Source organism: Myotis daubentonii, chromosome 8 (assembly GCF_963259705.1).
Source record: "Myotis daubentonii chromosome 8, mMyoDau2.1, whole genome shotgun sequence".
Lineage (NCBI taxonomy): Eukaryota > Metazoa > Chordata > Mammalia > Chiroptera > Vespertilionidae > Myotis > Myotis daubentonii.
Genome location: NC_081847.1, coordinates 29,350,917 through 29,365,647, shown reverse-complemented (window position 1 = coordinate 29,365,647; position 14,731 = coordinate 29,350,917). Strand labels below are relative to the sequence as shown.

Sequence of the window (14,731 nt, the reverse complement as noted above, 5' to 3'; positions counted from 1 at the left end):
AATATATTTTATTGATTTTTTACAGAGAGGAAGGGAGAGGGATACAGAGTTAGAAACATCGATGAGAGAGAAACATCGATTCAGCTGCCTCTTGCACGCCCCCCACTGGGGATGTGCCCGCAACCGAGGTACATGCCCTTGACGGGAATGGAACCTGGGACCCTTCAGTCCGCAGGCCGACGCTCTATCCGCTGAGCCAAACCGGTTAGGGCGGATTGTCTTCAGTTTAAGGAAGCCCTGTCCATTGTTTCTATGCATCTAAGTGAACACACCTTTGAAATGCCTCTTTCAGATCCATCCGAAGGGTAACCACCCTTGAGAGAGCACATAATCTTGTTAATTGTCCTGTAATCCAATCCCTGCCATGCTTGGGTGAGGATTAAAAAACAACAACATGTTAAACTATTTTCATTCTTTGTTAATTTCTCTCTAGTTTTTTAGTGCAGACATTCACATTTTAAAAATTTTTAAATAGTTTTTCTGTTCTCTGTAGTGTCCACCAAGCGCATTTTATTAATAAACCTTCTCTAGAAATTGCCCTAACTAGCCATGCGCCTTGGAAAGCTTGGGCGAATGCCCTTAGCCAAGATGGCCGCAGCTACCTTCCATTGCCCTTGCTTGCCCTCAGCAAAGATGGCCCCAGCGACTTCCTTTAAACCTCACTTTTCCCTTAACAAACATGGCTCTTCCGCTTCCGGATTCCAGCTTGCCGCCGCTGCCTGATGGTGAGTGTAATTGACGAATATTTTGGGCGGGTGTCTGGGTTGATTCAGGAGTGCCTTGGGACTGGGGGTAGAGAGGGGAGGGGGTGCCCCACAATGCTTTAGATCGTTATCTCACAATTGGGAAGTTATGGCCGCTTCCCCTGGCACACTTCCAATTTCCTGCCATGCACCCCTCCTCCACCCCAGGGTGCGGCCTCTGCAGCTTCAGCAGCCTGAGCTTTGGCGATCCCCGGAGTCTGCAGGCAGTGTGTCTGCATGAGCTTAGGTTTTTCTTCTTTAAAAAACAAAAAACACCAGCTTTGTTGAGCTATAATTCACAAAAAATAAAATTCACGTTTTTAGAGCTTTGGTCACATGTGACTATAGAACCGTTTTGTGAGTTTATTTGAGCCTGTTGTCTTTTTTTTAAAAAAAAAACACTAGCTTTTCAAAATTAATGTTTTCAAAATTTGTCCTTGTAGCATGTGTCAGAACCTCATTCCTTTATGGCTGAAAAATATTCCAAGTATGCATACACCAAATTTCATTTATCCATTCATTAGTTGATGGACATTTGGATTGTTTTCACTTTCTGTCTATTATGAATAAAGCTGCAATTAATATTTGTGAAGGTTTGTGTGAACACATGTTTTTATTTCTTGAGCATGTACCTACAAGTGAAATTGCCTGGACAAAGTGTAACTATTTATCCTTTGAGACACTGCCAAACTGTTTTCCAAAGTGCCTGCACCATTTTACTTTTTTTTTTTTTTTTTTTTTAATGTGACTATCCAGTTATCTCAGTGTTGAAATGTTGAAAGGCAGTCTTTTCCCTGTAGAACTGTCTTGGCACCCTGTGGAAAATCGTTGATGAATAGACATATTTCTATAGAAGACATACAGATGGCTATAGACACATGAAAAGATGCCCAACATCACTAATCATCAGGGAAATGCAAATCAAAACACAATCAGATATCAGCTCAGACCTGTTAGAGTAGCTATTATCAAAAAGACAATAAGTAGCCCTGACTGGTTTGGCTCAGTGGATAGAGTGTCGGCCTGTGGACTGAAGGGTCCCAGGTTTGATTCCAGGCATGTACCTTGGTTGTGGGCATGTCCCCAGTAGGGGGTGTGCAGGAGGCAGCTGATCAATGTTTCTCTCTCATTGATGTTTCTAGCTCTCTATCCCTCTCCCTTCCTCTCTGTAAAAACTCAATAAAATATATAAAAATAAAAAAAGGTAATAAATACCAAGTGTTGGTGAGGATGTGGAGAAAGGGAACTCTCATGCACTGTTGGTGGGAATGTAAAGTGGTGTAGCCACTATGGAAGACAGTATGGAGGTTCCTCAAAAAATGAACGATTCAGCCCTAGCTGTTATGGCTCAGTGGATAGAATGTTTGCCTGTGGACCAAAGGGTCCCAGATTCCATTCCTGTCAAGGGCACATAGTTGCAGGCTCCTCCCCTGGCCTGGGCCCTGGTCAGAGCTCATGCAGGAGACAACCAATCGATGTATTTCTCTCTTTGATGTTTCTCTCTGTCTTTCCCTCTCTTCCACTCTAAAAGATCAATGGAAAAATATCCTCAGGTGAGGATTAACAAAAAACAAAACAAAACAAACAACAAAAAATGAGCAATTTAGCAATTCCACTTCTCGGTATTTATCCAAACAAAACAAAAACACTAATTAAAATGATATACCCTATGTTTATTGAAGCATTATTTACAATTGTCAAGATACAAAAGCAACCTGTGTTCATCAATAGATAAGTGGATAAAGAACATGTGGTATCCTATTGTGAAAGAAAGGGGCCACATGCTGACCTGACAAGCTCAGGAGAGGCCTGCATAGCAGTTTTGCAAACTCCGGAGACCTAAAGTAACCACAAAGGATGGTCTGAAATTAAACCTTAACTAAAAGCAGTTATGGTGGGCAGTTACGTCCTAAGCCGATATCTTCACTGATAAGGTCAACCTTTACTGTAACTGAGCCTACCTGTCTTTTTGCATCTATGATAACATACCCTTGAAATGTCTGGGTAACTTGTGATTTCCCTGTATCTGGAGCCCCTGGGGCAGGGCCAGGTGTGCTGGGCCCAGGAAAGATGCAGCAGATTCTTTCATTTGTCATGTTAATTGTTCCTGCACCCCCTAAGTATGTGTCCATCATTTTACTTTTTATCCTATCACAGAGGTTTCCCCCACTTCGCTTAATCCCACCTCCTTGAATGTGTCACCAATGAATTTCATGTATAAATACGGATGTAACCCTGCCATTCTCCGGAGCACTATCTCAATTTGTTGAGGTTCTGCTTCCCAGCATATGTCGACAGTTTGGCTCAAATAAACTCACAAAAATTCTTTACAGGTTTCAATGGTTTTTTACGTTAACAGTATATAATAAAAGGCTAATATGCAAATTGACAGAACGACTGGTTGCTATGATGCGCACTGACCACCAGGGGGCAGCCGCTCAACACAGGAGCTGCCCCCTGGTGGTCAGTACACTCCCACAGGGGGAGCGCTGCTAAGCCAGAAGCCCTGAGCTGGGCTCATGGCTGGCAAGTGCAGCAGCAGTGGCAGGAGCCTCTCCTGCCTCCGAGGCAATGCTAAGGATGTTGGACGTCCCTCGAGGGCTCCCAGACTGCGAGAGAGCGCAGGCTGGGCTGAGGAACCCCCCTACCCCCCCACCCCCGAACTGTATGAATTTCATGCACTGGGCCTCTAGTATATATATAGAATGGACTATTACTCAGCCATAAAAAGAATTAAATCTTGGCCCAGCCAGCATGGCTCAGTGGTTGAGTATTGACCTATGAACCAGGAGTTCACGGTTTAATTCCTGGGCAAGGCACATGCCTGGGTTGTGGCTCGATCCCCAGTGTGGGGATTGCAGGAAGCAGCAGATCAATGATTCTCATCATTGATGTTTCTATCTCTCTCTCCCTCTCCCTTCTTCTCTGAAACAATAAAAATGTATTTTTTTAAAAAAGAATGAAATCTTTCCATTTGTGACAACATGGATGAATCTAGAGGGTATTATACTAAATGAAATAAATCAGAAAAAAAATACCATATTATTTCACTTATATGTGGAATCTAAAAAAAAAAAAAAAAAAGCAAAACAAGACAGAAATAGACTCATAGATACAGAGAACAAACTGATGACTGCCAAAGGTGAGGGGGTGTGGGAGGATTGGAAAAACATGTGAAGCGCATTAATAGATACAAACTTTCAGTAATAAAATAAATAAGTCACCAGGATATAAGGTAAAGCACAGGGAATATAGTCAATAATATTGTAATTACTTTGTATGGTAATAGATGGTTATAAGACTTATTGTGGTGATAATTTCATAAGGTATATAAATATTGAATCACTATGTTGTACACCTGAAACTAATATAATATTGTATATCACCTATACTTCAATTTAAAAAAAAAAGAAAATCAATTGACCATAAATGTAAGATTTTACAACTGGACTCTCAATTCTATTCCATTGATCTATATGTTCCATCTTTTGCCAGTACTATACAATTTTGATTATTGTAGCTTTTCAGTAAGTTTTGAAATCGAAAAATATGAGTCTTCCAACTTTGTTCTTCTTTTTCATAATGTTTTGGCCATTCTGGGTATTGCATTTCCATATGAATTTTTGAAAATTTTGTCAAATGTGTACAAAAAAGAAAGGCAACTGAGATTTTGATAAGAATTGCATTGATCTGTAGATCAATTTGGGCAATAAAATATTAAGTCTATGAACATAGGATGTCTTTCTATTCATTTAGATCTTCAGTCTCTTTCAACATTTATTTTGTAGTTTTCAGTGTATATGCCTTACGCATTTTTATTAAATATATTCCTAAATATTTTATTTTTTGATGCTATTGTAAATGGAATTGTGTTCTTTTAATTTCAATTTAATTATTTCTTGCTAATGTATATAAATATATGAGTTCCACCTGGCCAGTGTTGCTCAGTGGTTGAGCATCAACCTATGAACCAGGAGGTCACAGTTTGATTCCCAGTCAGGGCACATGCTTGGGTCGTGGGCTTGATCCCCAGTAGGGAGTGTGCAGGAGGCAGCCAGTCAAGTATTCTCTCTCATTGATATTTCTAGCCCTTCCCCTCTCCCTTCCTCTCTGAAATCAATAAAGATATTTTTTAAAGTAAATAAATTCTGCATCTCATCCTCTGTCTCCAATTGGACTTTCTTGAGGCTTAACCCCAGGTTCTCTCCTCTTCTTTACTTGTGTGTGTGTGTGTGTGTGTGTGTGTGTGTACATATTTTTAGAACTATTTGAGAGTATGTTGTAGACATCATGTCCCCTTACCAATATATATTTGAGGGGCATTTCTAAAGAATAAGGTCATTCCCTTATACACCAGGTTTGGTTGAAAACGGGAGGGAGCAATTTGGGCATGTTGAAAAGTCTAAGTGACAGTCCAGTGGAACAGAAGTGAGAGAAGGGATTGTTGTCCCTGAAGGCTATGGACAGATCCAAAGAGTGGCACTTAAGGCCCAGGCTGGCCCCTTGTCATTCAGGCTCTTTTAAGAAAGGAAAATATGCAATTCTGGAGAAGGAAGTTGAACCACATATCAAAAATTTGGGGTCAGCCAGGCCAGAGTGGCTCAGTTGGTTGAGCGTCTTCCTATGCACCGAGGGTTTCCAGGTCGATTCCCGGCAGGACACGTACTTGGGTTGTGGGTTTGGTCCCTGGCCGGGGCATGTGCAAAGGCATCTCTCCCTTCCTTTCTCTAAGCACGTCCTTGGGTGAAGATTTAAAAAGTTTTGGGGCAAAAAATAATCATTGTATTTTACTTGCCAGCCTACATGGTTTCAGACTATAACGAGAAGGGTCTCTTCTATACCTATTACTTGCTTTGTGCTTTACATGCACAAATTATTTGTTCACATACCTAGTTTGGAATGTATTTAATGTTTAATGTAAGTGATTCTAAAAGAAAAGGTAGATGTCACATCAGTGTACTATTTGTTTTCAAAAAGGATTTCTTTTGTTTTACATTGATAACAACACCTTCAGTTGATGGTTGATTTCAAGGCACCTTTGCAGGCAGGCATTCATTGACCTACCTATTTGATCCCTTCCAGAAGATTCCAGAGCAGTGTTTGGTAACATGAAGAGAGAAGGAGGAGCCACTGATAGCTTGCAGCAGAGGTGTTTGCTGAAACTTCAGGCCTGATTGGCTAATGTAGCACGTGTGAAAAGACAGGACGTTCTTGCTTCTTTGGGCACATTAATCACTCCACTCCTTTCAGAAGCAATCAGCTGATGTCTTGGCTCACTCTCTGCTAGAGCAAATGTTCACAACAGCATGTGACTTGATGTCTTCAAACAAGAAGGGTCTTGCCAGGTCTCTCTGTTGATTTGTTTCCATCCACCTTCTCCTATCTGTGCCTGCTTATGTCACAGTATGGAGGCTGTGCAGAGGAGAGTGGAAGGTCTTGGTGCTGAGTTCATCCTAGCTTGGTACTTTCTAGATGGGTTTCCTTGGGCAAGTTACTCTACTTGTCTCTGTGTCTGGGTCTGACTGACTGTAAATTAGGGTAATAATTGGATTACCTGCTTCATAGAGCAGTTGCAGATAAAGCTCAGCACAATACCTGGCATGCAATGAACACTTGATAAATATTCTTATTTTTTTAAAGATTTTTTATTGACTTTTAGAGAGAGAGGAAGGGAGAGGGAGAAGGAGAGAGAGAGAGAGAGAGAGAGAGAGAGAGAGAGAGAGAAATACTGATGTGAGAGCAAGACATTAATTGGCTGCCTCCTGCACACACCCCACCGGAGATCAAACCCACAACCCAGGCATGTGCCCTGACTGGGAATTGAACCCCACAAACTTTAGGTGCAGGGGATGACACCCAACTAACTGAGCCACACCAGCCAGGGCACCTACTCTTATTATTATTATACTAGAGGCCTGATGCACGAAAATTTGTGCAAGAGTAGGCCTTCCTTCCCTTGGCTGCCGGCACTGACTTCCCTCCAGGCACCCAGGACCTGGGCTGGCTTCCCTCTGGCCCCAGCTTTGTCAGGAAGGACATCCAGAATGACGCCCGGAAGACGTCCGGTCTAATTAGCATATTACCCTTTTATTATTATAGGCTGTCCATGTTATTCTGAAATTGCTTCTTTCATTCAAACATACATCTTTGAGGTCTTTCAAGTTCTGACTATCATTTTAATAGTTGCATAATATTACATAACTTAGAATACTGCCCCCTCCCAAACCCCTTTCTTCTATCTTCTCTACCTCAGTTGATAATACAACCCAGGTGCCATTCCTCATTGGCTCTCTATTTCTCCTTAGTTCCTTTATTCATTCAGTTATTAAGTTCTATTCTCATTTTTCTTCCTAAATATGTTCTTAATCTGCCCCTGCTCCTGACTGGTAGTGCCCTGCTCTGGTTCACAAGCTCATTGGCCAGGGCAGGAACAACTCATTTTTAACAAGGAATGTCTAAACACTCAACCTAATAAGCCACTTTCACAGTCCCCAGAGCTCAGCTAAAGAGTTTGTATATCTCCCTGGCTGGTGGCTCCGTGGTTGAACATCGATCCATGCACCAAGAGGTCACAGGTTCGATTCCCAGTCAGGGCACTTGCCCAGGTTGTGGGCTTGATCTCCTCTTGCACGAACAGCAGGGGGTATGCGGAAGGCAGCTGATCGATGATTCTCATCATTGATGTTTCTATTTCTCTCTCCCTCTCCCTTTCTCTCTGAAATTAATACAATACATTTTAAAAATTAATAAAAACATATTAAAAAAAGATTTTGTATATCCAAGTTGCTGACAGCAGCCAGCCTTGTTGTCCTCCCCAGACTTGGCACAGGAGGAGAAGAGGGTGCCAACTAAGACCACAGGGTTTGTCTCTCCAGTTACACAGTGCATGACTGTTCCTTGACTCTCACTTTAAACTCCTGACACCCCATGCCACTGTGGTTGCCCAAGCTGGTTCTTCTGGTGTTCACACTGTCCCCTGGCCATGGCCTGTCCTGCCTTATGCACAGGGATTGCCTCCTCCAGTAAGCCTCCTACTCCTTTCCAGGCTCCACTCTGTTTTGTCATTGTGTTGACATGGTATGTTTCTGTGTTTGGATCACCCCAAACTGAGCAACTTGAAGGAAAAGCCTATCACGTTCATCTTTACATCCTCAGAGCCTGGCACCTGGCCTGGCATATCAAATAATTGGCTAAATGCATGTCTGAGTAGGCCACAGAGGAAAATGAAAATCGCCTATAATCTCACTACTCGGAAATTAAACCACTGGATTAGTTACCAATAAAATTGATTTGGGATACACTCTTCAAGGTTTGGTTTTTCTAGCTAGAGGTCTATATATTTCACGCGCACGCATCTCACACACGACATTTTATTTTACAGAATCTGGATCAAATCTTATCGTTTTAAAATCCATTTTTATGGAATAGCTCATGAACAATTTCCCTTCTCTAAATATTCTTGTAGTCCTTGAATGATTTCATCCTCATCAGGCACATGGGCTGTTTTCCAGCTGGACTTGTTCATGGTTTCTTTCATGATGAGAACATTTGTTTCTCATGAGGAAGAAAATACGGTAAACAAACACTGGGTCGAAAGGACAGACAAGGAAGTAAAGACCGATTATCCTGGTTCTACTGTGCTTTGGCCTTTCCGATTCTGGGACTTCAGTCCTTCAAGTCGTGACTGTCTGAATGGAGGCTTCTCTTTGCAATGCCTTTTGTGTTGATTGTTTTATTTTTCCCATGGCAGGACTATGGCAACTCCGCAAGCCTCTTCAGACAGCCAGTCAGAGGAGAGCAACTCTCTGGAGCTGCCGTCTGCTTGTGACATAAGAGATTACGTGCTGCGGGAACCCTGCCAGGAGGTCCACAGTGAGGCCGCTAGTTCTGCAGAAGGCCTTTCTGTTCTTTCCTCTTCTGAGGTGGATCCAGGTAAGGAGCAGAGTTTAAAACAAACTAACATTAAAAAAGACAACAAAAAACCCTAACATATACAGGAATGCAGTAGTTTGTTTCTCTCTCTCTCTGGGGAGTGATGCATTGGCTCAGGTAGAAAAACGTCTCAACAAAACCAGGAGACACTTCAAAGGACAGCCTCCCTGGTGTAACCACCACCAAAAGCTGTTTCCTGGAAGCTGTTTTGGTTTTTTTTTGTCTGCGTCCCTTTCTGATCTCCATCCAAATGCATCAGAGGCAGGGAAACACTTGGTTCAACAGGGAGAGTGGGATTGTTTTTCGGTTTTGTTCTCTTAAAACTTCAGAAAATAGCAGTGTGGGCCAGTTATATGTTATAGACAATAGCAATAAGGGCTTTAATATTCCTCATATGAAGGATACCCTGAATTTAGGTAACAACTTTTCTATAAGCTTCTCTGACTCAGTTTACCCAAAAGTCTGTTATTTAAGCTTAATGATAATTCCTTGACGTAGTGACCATCCCTGGTTGTAAAGCTCATGTCTTCCCACCATTCATTGCCCAGTTCAGACCTCCAGGTCCACAGACCTGCATTCAGAGCCTGGCTCTGTTCCTCCAGAGAATTCTGTGTGGGCTCTGTTTTTATTTTTTATTGACTTTTGAATGAATACCCCGTAGGAAAGTAACTGTTATCATTTCCAATTTCGTTGACAATTCTATAAGGGAGAAGCATGTTGAAAGATTTATATTGGAGTATTTGTTAATAATCTAGACATTTCATGCAAAAAAAAAAAAAAGGTTCTTTTAGAAGTCCTGAGAGAGGTCTGAACATGGGAAGGCGCGCTGAGACAAACATTTAGCAGGTATCAGTGGCGTAGTGCTAGGTCCAGCAGTCTGGCTTGAATTCGGGTTTTGCTTCTTCCTGTGGTTTAACCTTGGGCAAGTCACTTGGCCTCTGTTTTGGTTTCCTCATTTGTAAAATGGAGATGATAACACCTACCTTGTTGTGGAGCGATATCATGAGAATGAATATGTGTGAGGCACGTGGTACTGGCACATGGTGGACTCTTGGAAATCCTACTCTTCATAACCTCACAGCATCTGGGCCACTCAACCCACTACCACGCTGACCAGGCTCCCTTTACCTTTATGGCACCCATCTCCAGGGGACCCTTCGTGCTGCCTATCCATCACACACTGTTTTCCTAAAGTTCATTCTCCCGCCTCCTAGATGACTGTTTTATATCTTCTCTTCTCTTTGCAAACCTCCATGACCTCCTCCTTCAGCCTTTCTGACACCTGATTAGCTGATGATCTGATGAGCTGATTTTTAAAAAAATATTTTTTTATTAATAATAATACATATATATATATATATTTTTATTGATTTGAGAGAGGAAGGGAGAGGGAGAGATAGAAACATCAATGATGAGAGAGAATCACCAATTGCCTGCCTCCTGCATGCCCCCTAGTAGGGATCGAGCCCACAACCCGGGCATGTGCCCTTGGTCGGAGTCAAACCCGGGGCCCTTTAGTCCGCAGGCCGATGCTCTATTCACTGAGCCAAACCACCTAGGGCTGATTTTTGTTTTTTCGAAAAACCAGAAACAATCAGAAGAGAATGACCACACACACACTGCACATCCACCAGCTTCCTTCCCTCCTGTATCTGTGGCAGACCTAGCCTGTCTTATCCTTCACTTCTGCACTAGATCCTGGCTTCTCTTGCCTACTCAAGGTCGTCGCTCTGGCAGTCTTCTGTGTCATCCGATCCCTCTACTGGTCATTCTCATGATCATGAAAACATGCTATCATATTTCCCATCTTTAAAAAACATCCACCCTGGCTCTCTCATCATTGATGCTTCCATCTCTCCCTCTCCCTTCCTCTCTGAAATAAAGAAAAATATACTTAAAACAACAACAACAACAACAAACCATCCACCCTAGATCTAAAATTTTCCTCTAGTTATAGTCTTGTTTCTCTCTTCTTTACTACAGAAAAACTGCTTTCTCCAGTTCCTTCTGTCACTCTTGTCAAGGTCACTGATGACCTCCACATTGTTAAGTCCAATGGACACTCCTCAAACCTCATCCTTCTTGCTCTATCAGCAGCATTTACGCAGTTGACCTTTTCCTTTTTGAATTCTTTCCTCCATGGGTTTTCTGGGAAGCAGCCTGTTATGGTTCTTTTCTTATTTTACTTTCAATTTGTTCTCAGTCTGCTTTGCTGGTTTCTTCTTGCCTCTCCAGCCTTTTAATGTTGGAGCCATCAGATTTCTTCTCTATTATCACTCACTTCCTGAATGATCTTACCCAGTTTGGGGGTCTTAAACGCCCTCAGTGCCCTGATCAATCTCAAATTTCTCTTTCTAGCTTGGATCTCTAGCTTGACCCTTAGACTATCTGTATACTTGACATCATCACTTAGATTTCCATTAGAAATCTTTTTTAAAAACTAATTTTTTAATTACTCTGATTGCTTAAATTTGACACATCCTAAACCAAATTCCCAATACGTCTACGCCAAGCATGTCAAACGCGTGACCCACGGGCTGCATGCAGCCCACAATGAATATTTTTGCGGCCCAGCCAATATAACGGTATGTAAGAAACATTTTAATACAAATTTCGTAACTTAATTTTTACAATATCCTGTTATACATAATTATTAATAACGAACTGCAATGTTCGCTAATGACTGAATACTATAATCGTGTTGCATTCATTTCCCTTATGTGCCTTACACACAGTGCACCATTTCTCTCCACTAATAAATACTAGCAGTGAATATTTTAGTAGCTGATTGCCACGTCACTAGTCTTGTACTGACCTGTTTGGTGTGCGCAACAGAAAATATTTCGCTTTCGGAGAACAAGAAAAATAGGTTTATTTGCATTATGCTTATTTGTGCAGTTATTCAGTGTCTGGTAAGTTGATGTTAAAGAAAAAATATTAATTTTTATTAAAATTTTCTATTATTTTATGTTAACGATTACTCATTTATTTCAGCCTTTTGTATTTAGCATGTCTCTATCGAGATAAATCTACGTTTCAATGAAAATTGAAGCTTTTGTTATTTTGCGGCACACATAAACTTAAACCTTGCTTATTTGGCCCGTGTTAGCCTTTGAGTCTGACATGCTTCGTCTACACCTTCCTTAGTCCCTTCCCCCTCATATACACATACACACACCTGTTATTTGAGGCTTTCTCATCTCAAAAAAGCACTTCTATCCTTCTGTTTATTTAGACAAAAATCTAGGAGTCATCCTCAATTCCTCTTTCTCTTAAACCTCACATCCAGCTCATTAGCAAGTCCTGTCAACCCTACCTTCAGATTAAATCTAGAATCTGAACAGTTTTTGCCATCTCCATTGCTACCACCCTGGTCCCAACCACTATCATCTGTCTTCTGGATTACTGTCACAGTGTCCTAACTGGATTTTTCCACACCTACCCTTACCTTCCTACCATCCCTTCTCAACACAGCAACCGGAAGGATCCTTTTAAATCAGATCATGTTAGTCCTTGGTACAAAACTCCTCATGGCTTCTCATCATGGCTTCTCAGAGCAAGAGCCAAAGTCCTTATCATGCCCTTTTGGCCTTGGGCCTCTCTGATCTCACCTCCTACCATCCCCACCCCTAAACCCCTACTTGCAACAGGGCTAGGCCTCTGCCACACCAAGTTTGTTCCTCTACCCTATAGTCTCACCCTTCAGGGAGGCCCTGGCGCTCCTTCCTCATATGCTGCCCCAGCTTTAATCTTCACCACAGACCTAGTGCCATCCAGCACCCCATATATATGATGGTGGAGCAGGGACCCCTGCAAAAGCCAGGTTAGAAGGCCATGGGCCCAGGCTTAAACCTAACTTTTATAAAGGACTAGAGGCCCAATGCATGATATTCGTGCAAGAGTAGGCCTTCCTTCCCCTGGCTGCCGGCACCAGCTTCCCTCTGGCGCCTGGGACCTGGGCTACCCTCGCAGTCCCAGCTTCGTCTGGAAGGTCATCTTGTCTAATTAGCATATTACGCTTTTATTATCATAGACTAGAGAACCGATGCACAAAATTTGTGCAAGAGCTTTGGCCCCGGCCGCTGCCCGCCGCTGCAGCCCCTGCCAGGGGCTTCTGCTTCCTCTACCTCAGCCCCCACCCACTGCAGCTTTGTCAGGAAGGAAGAACATCCAGAAGGATGTCTGGTCTAATTAGCATATTATGCTTTTATTATTATAGATTCCCCATTTCACCTTGCAATTGCCTCTGGCTATGGGCCTATTACTCCACCTGCTCTTCCCAGGCTTTTAAAAAAAAATTTAGTTTAACTTTATTATTAATATTTTTAAATCTTTATTGTTGAAAGTATTACAGCTGCCCCCTTTTTTTCACCTGTTGACCCCCTCCACCCTGCTCACACCCCCTCCCTAGGCCTTCCCCACACTATTGATTGTCTATGGGCTGTACATATATGTTTTTAAGTTCTTTGGTGAATCTCTTCCTTTCCCGCACCCTTCTGAAATGAGTCAGTCTATTGTATCTGCTGCATGTTTCAATTTCTCTGGATCTGTTTTGTTCATCAGTTTATTCTGTTCATTATATTCCACATATAAGTTGAGATCTCTGACTGGCTTATTTTGCTTAGCATAATACTTTCCGGGATCCTCCATGCTGTCTCAAAGGGTAAGAGATTCTTCTTTTTTACAGCTGCATTCCATTGTGTAAATGTACCACAGTTTTATAATCCATTCATCTACTGTTGGGCACTTGGGCTGTTTCCATATCTTAGCTATTGTAAATAACACTGCTATGAACATAGAGGTGCATATATTCTTTCTGATTGGTGTTTCAGAAAGACTTCTTAGGATATATTCCTAATAGTGGGATCATTGGGTCAAATGGCAGTTTCATTTTTGATTTTTTGAGGAAACTCCACACTGTTTTCCATAATGATTGTACCAGTCTGCATTCCCTCCAGCAGTGTAGTAGGATTCCTTTTTCTCCACATCCTCGCCAGCACTTGCTGTTTGTTGATTTATTGATGGTAGCCATTCTGGCAGGTGTGAGGTGGTACCTCATTGTCATTTTAATTTGCATTTCTCTGATAATTAGTGACATTGAGCATTTTTTCATATGCCTCTTGGCCTTTTGTATGTCCTCTTTGGAGAAGTATCTATTTAGGTCCTCTGCCCATTTTTTCAATTGGGTTGTTTGTCTTTCCTTTGTTGAGTTGTGTGAGTACTTTATATATTTTGGAGATTAACCCTTTATAAGATGTACTGTTGGCAAAAATGTTCTCCCATGCAGTGGGTTTCCTTTTCAATTTGATGCTGGTTTGTTTTGCTATGCATAGCTTTTTAGGTTGATGTAGTCCCATTTGTTTTAGATGCTAAAATCCTCAACAAAAAAATATTAGCAAATGGGATCCAACAATATATTAAAAAGATCATTCACCATGTTCAAATGGATATTTTTTCCAGGGATGCAAGGCTAGTACAATATTCATAAATCAATAAATGTGATGCATCACATAAACAAATTGAAAGACAAAAACCACATGATCATATCAATAGACACAGAAAAAGCATTTGACAAAATCCAACACCCATTTTTTAAAAAAAATTTTTTTTATTGATTTCATAGAGGAAGGGAGAAGGAGAGAGAGAGAGAGAAACATCAATGATAAGAGAGAATCATTGATCGGTTGCCTCCTGCACACCCACTACTGGGAATCGAGTCCGCAACCTAGGCATGTGCCCTTGACCAAATCGAACCTGAGACCCTTCAGCCCGCAGGCCAACACTCTATCCACTGAGCCAAACCGGCTAGGGCCCAACACCATTTTTAAAAATATATATATATTTTATTGATTTTTCACAGAGAGGAAGGGAGAGGGATAGAGAGTTAGAAACATCAATGAGAGAGAAACATTGATCAGCTGCCTCCTCACACTCCCTACTGGCTTGGTGCCCACAACCAAGGTACATGTCTTTGACCAGAATCAAACCTGGGACCCTTGAGTCCATAAGCCAATGCTCTATCCACTGAGCCAAACCGGTTAGGGCCCAACACCCAT

The 14,731-nt window shown here is 41.8% G+C and overlaps 1 protein-coding gene across 3 annotated transcripts in view; it reads left to right on the top strand.

Moving 5' to 3' along the window:
- The first annotated feature begins 620 nt into the window (after nt 1-620).
- The window catches only part of SHLD1 (shieldin complex subunit 1), a 69,975-nt gene continuing 55,864 nt past the window's right edge, over nt 621-14,731 (top strand). The window contains exons 1-2 of one of the 3 annotated variants that reach the window (XM_059705602.1): nt 621-725; nt 8,494-8,675. In XM_059705602.1, the coding sequence (XP_059561585.1) occupies nt 8,498-8,675 (178 nt within the window). In that variant the 5' untranslated portion in view covers nt 621-725; nt 8,494-8,497. Of the gene's footprint in view, nt 726-7,693; nt 7,821-8,493; nt 8,676-14,731 lie in introns of those variants that run through there. The other 2 variants (XR_009454033.1, XM_059705601.1) reach the window with 2 other exon arrangements.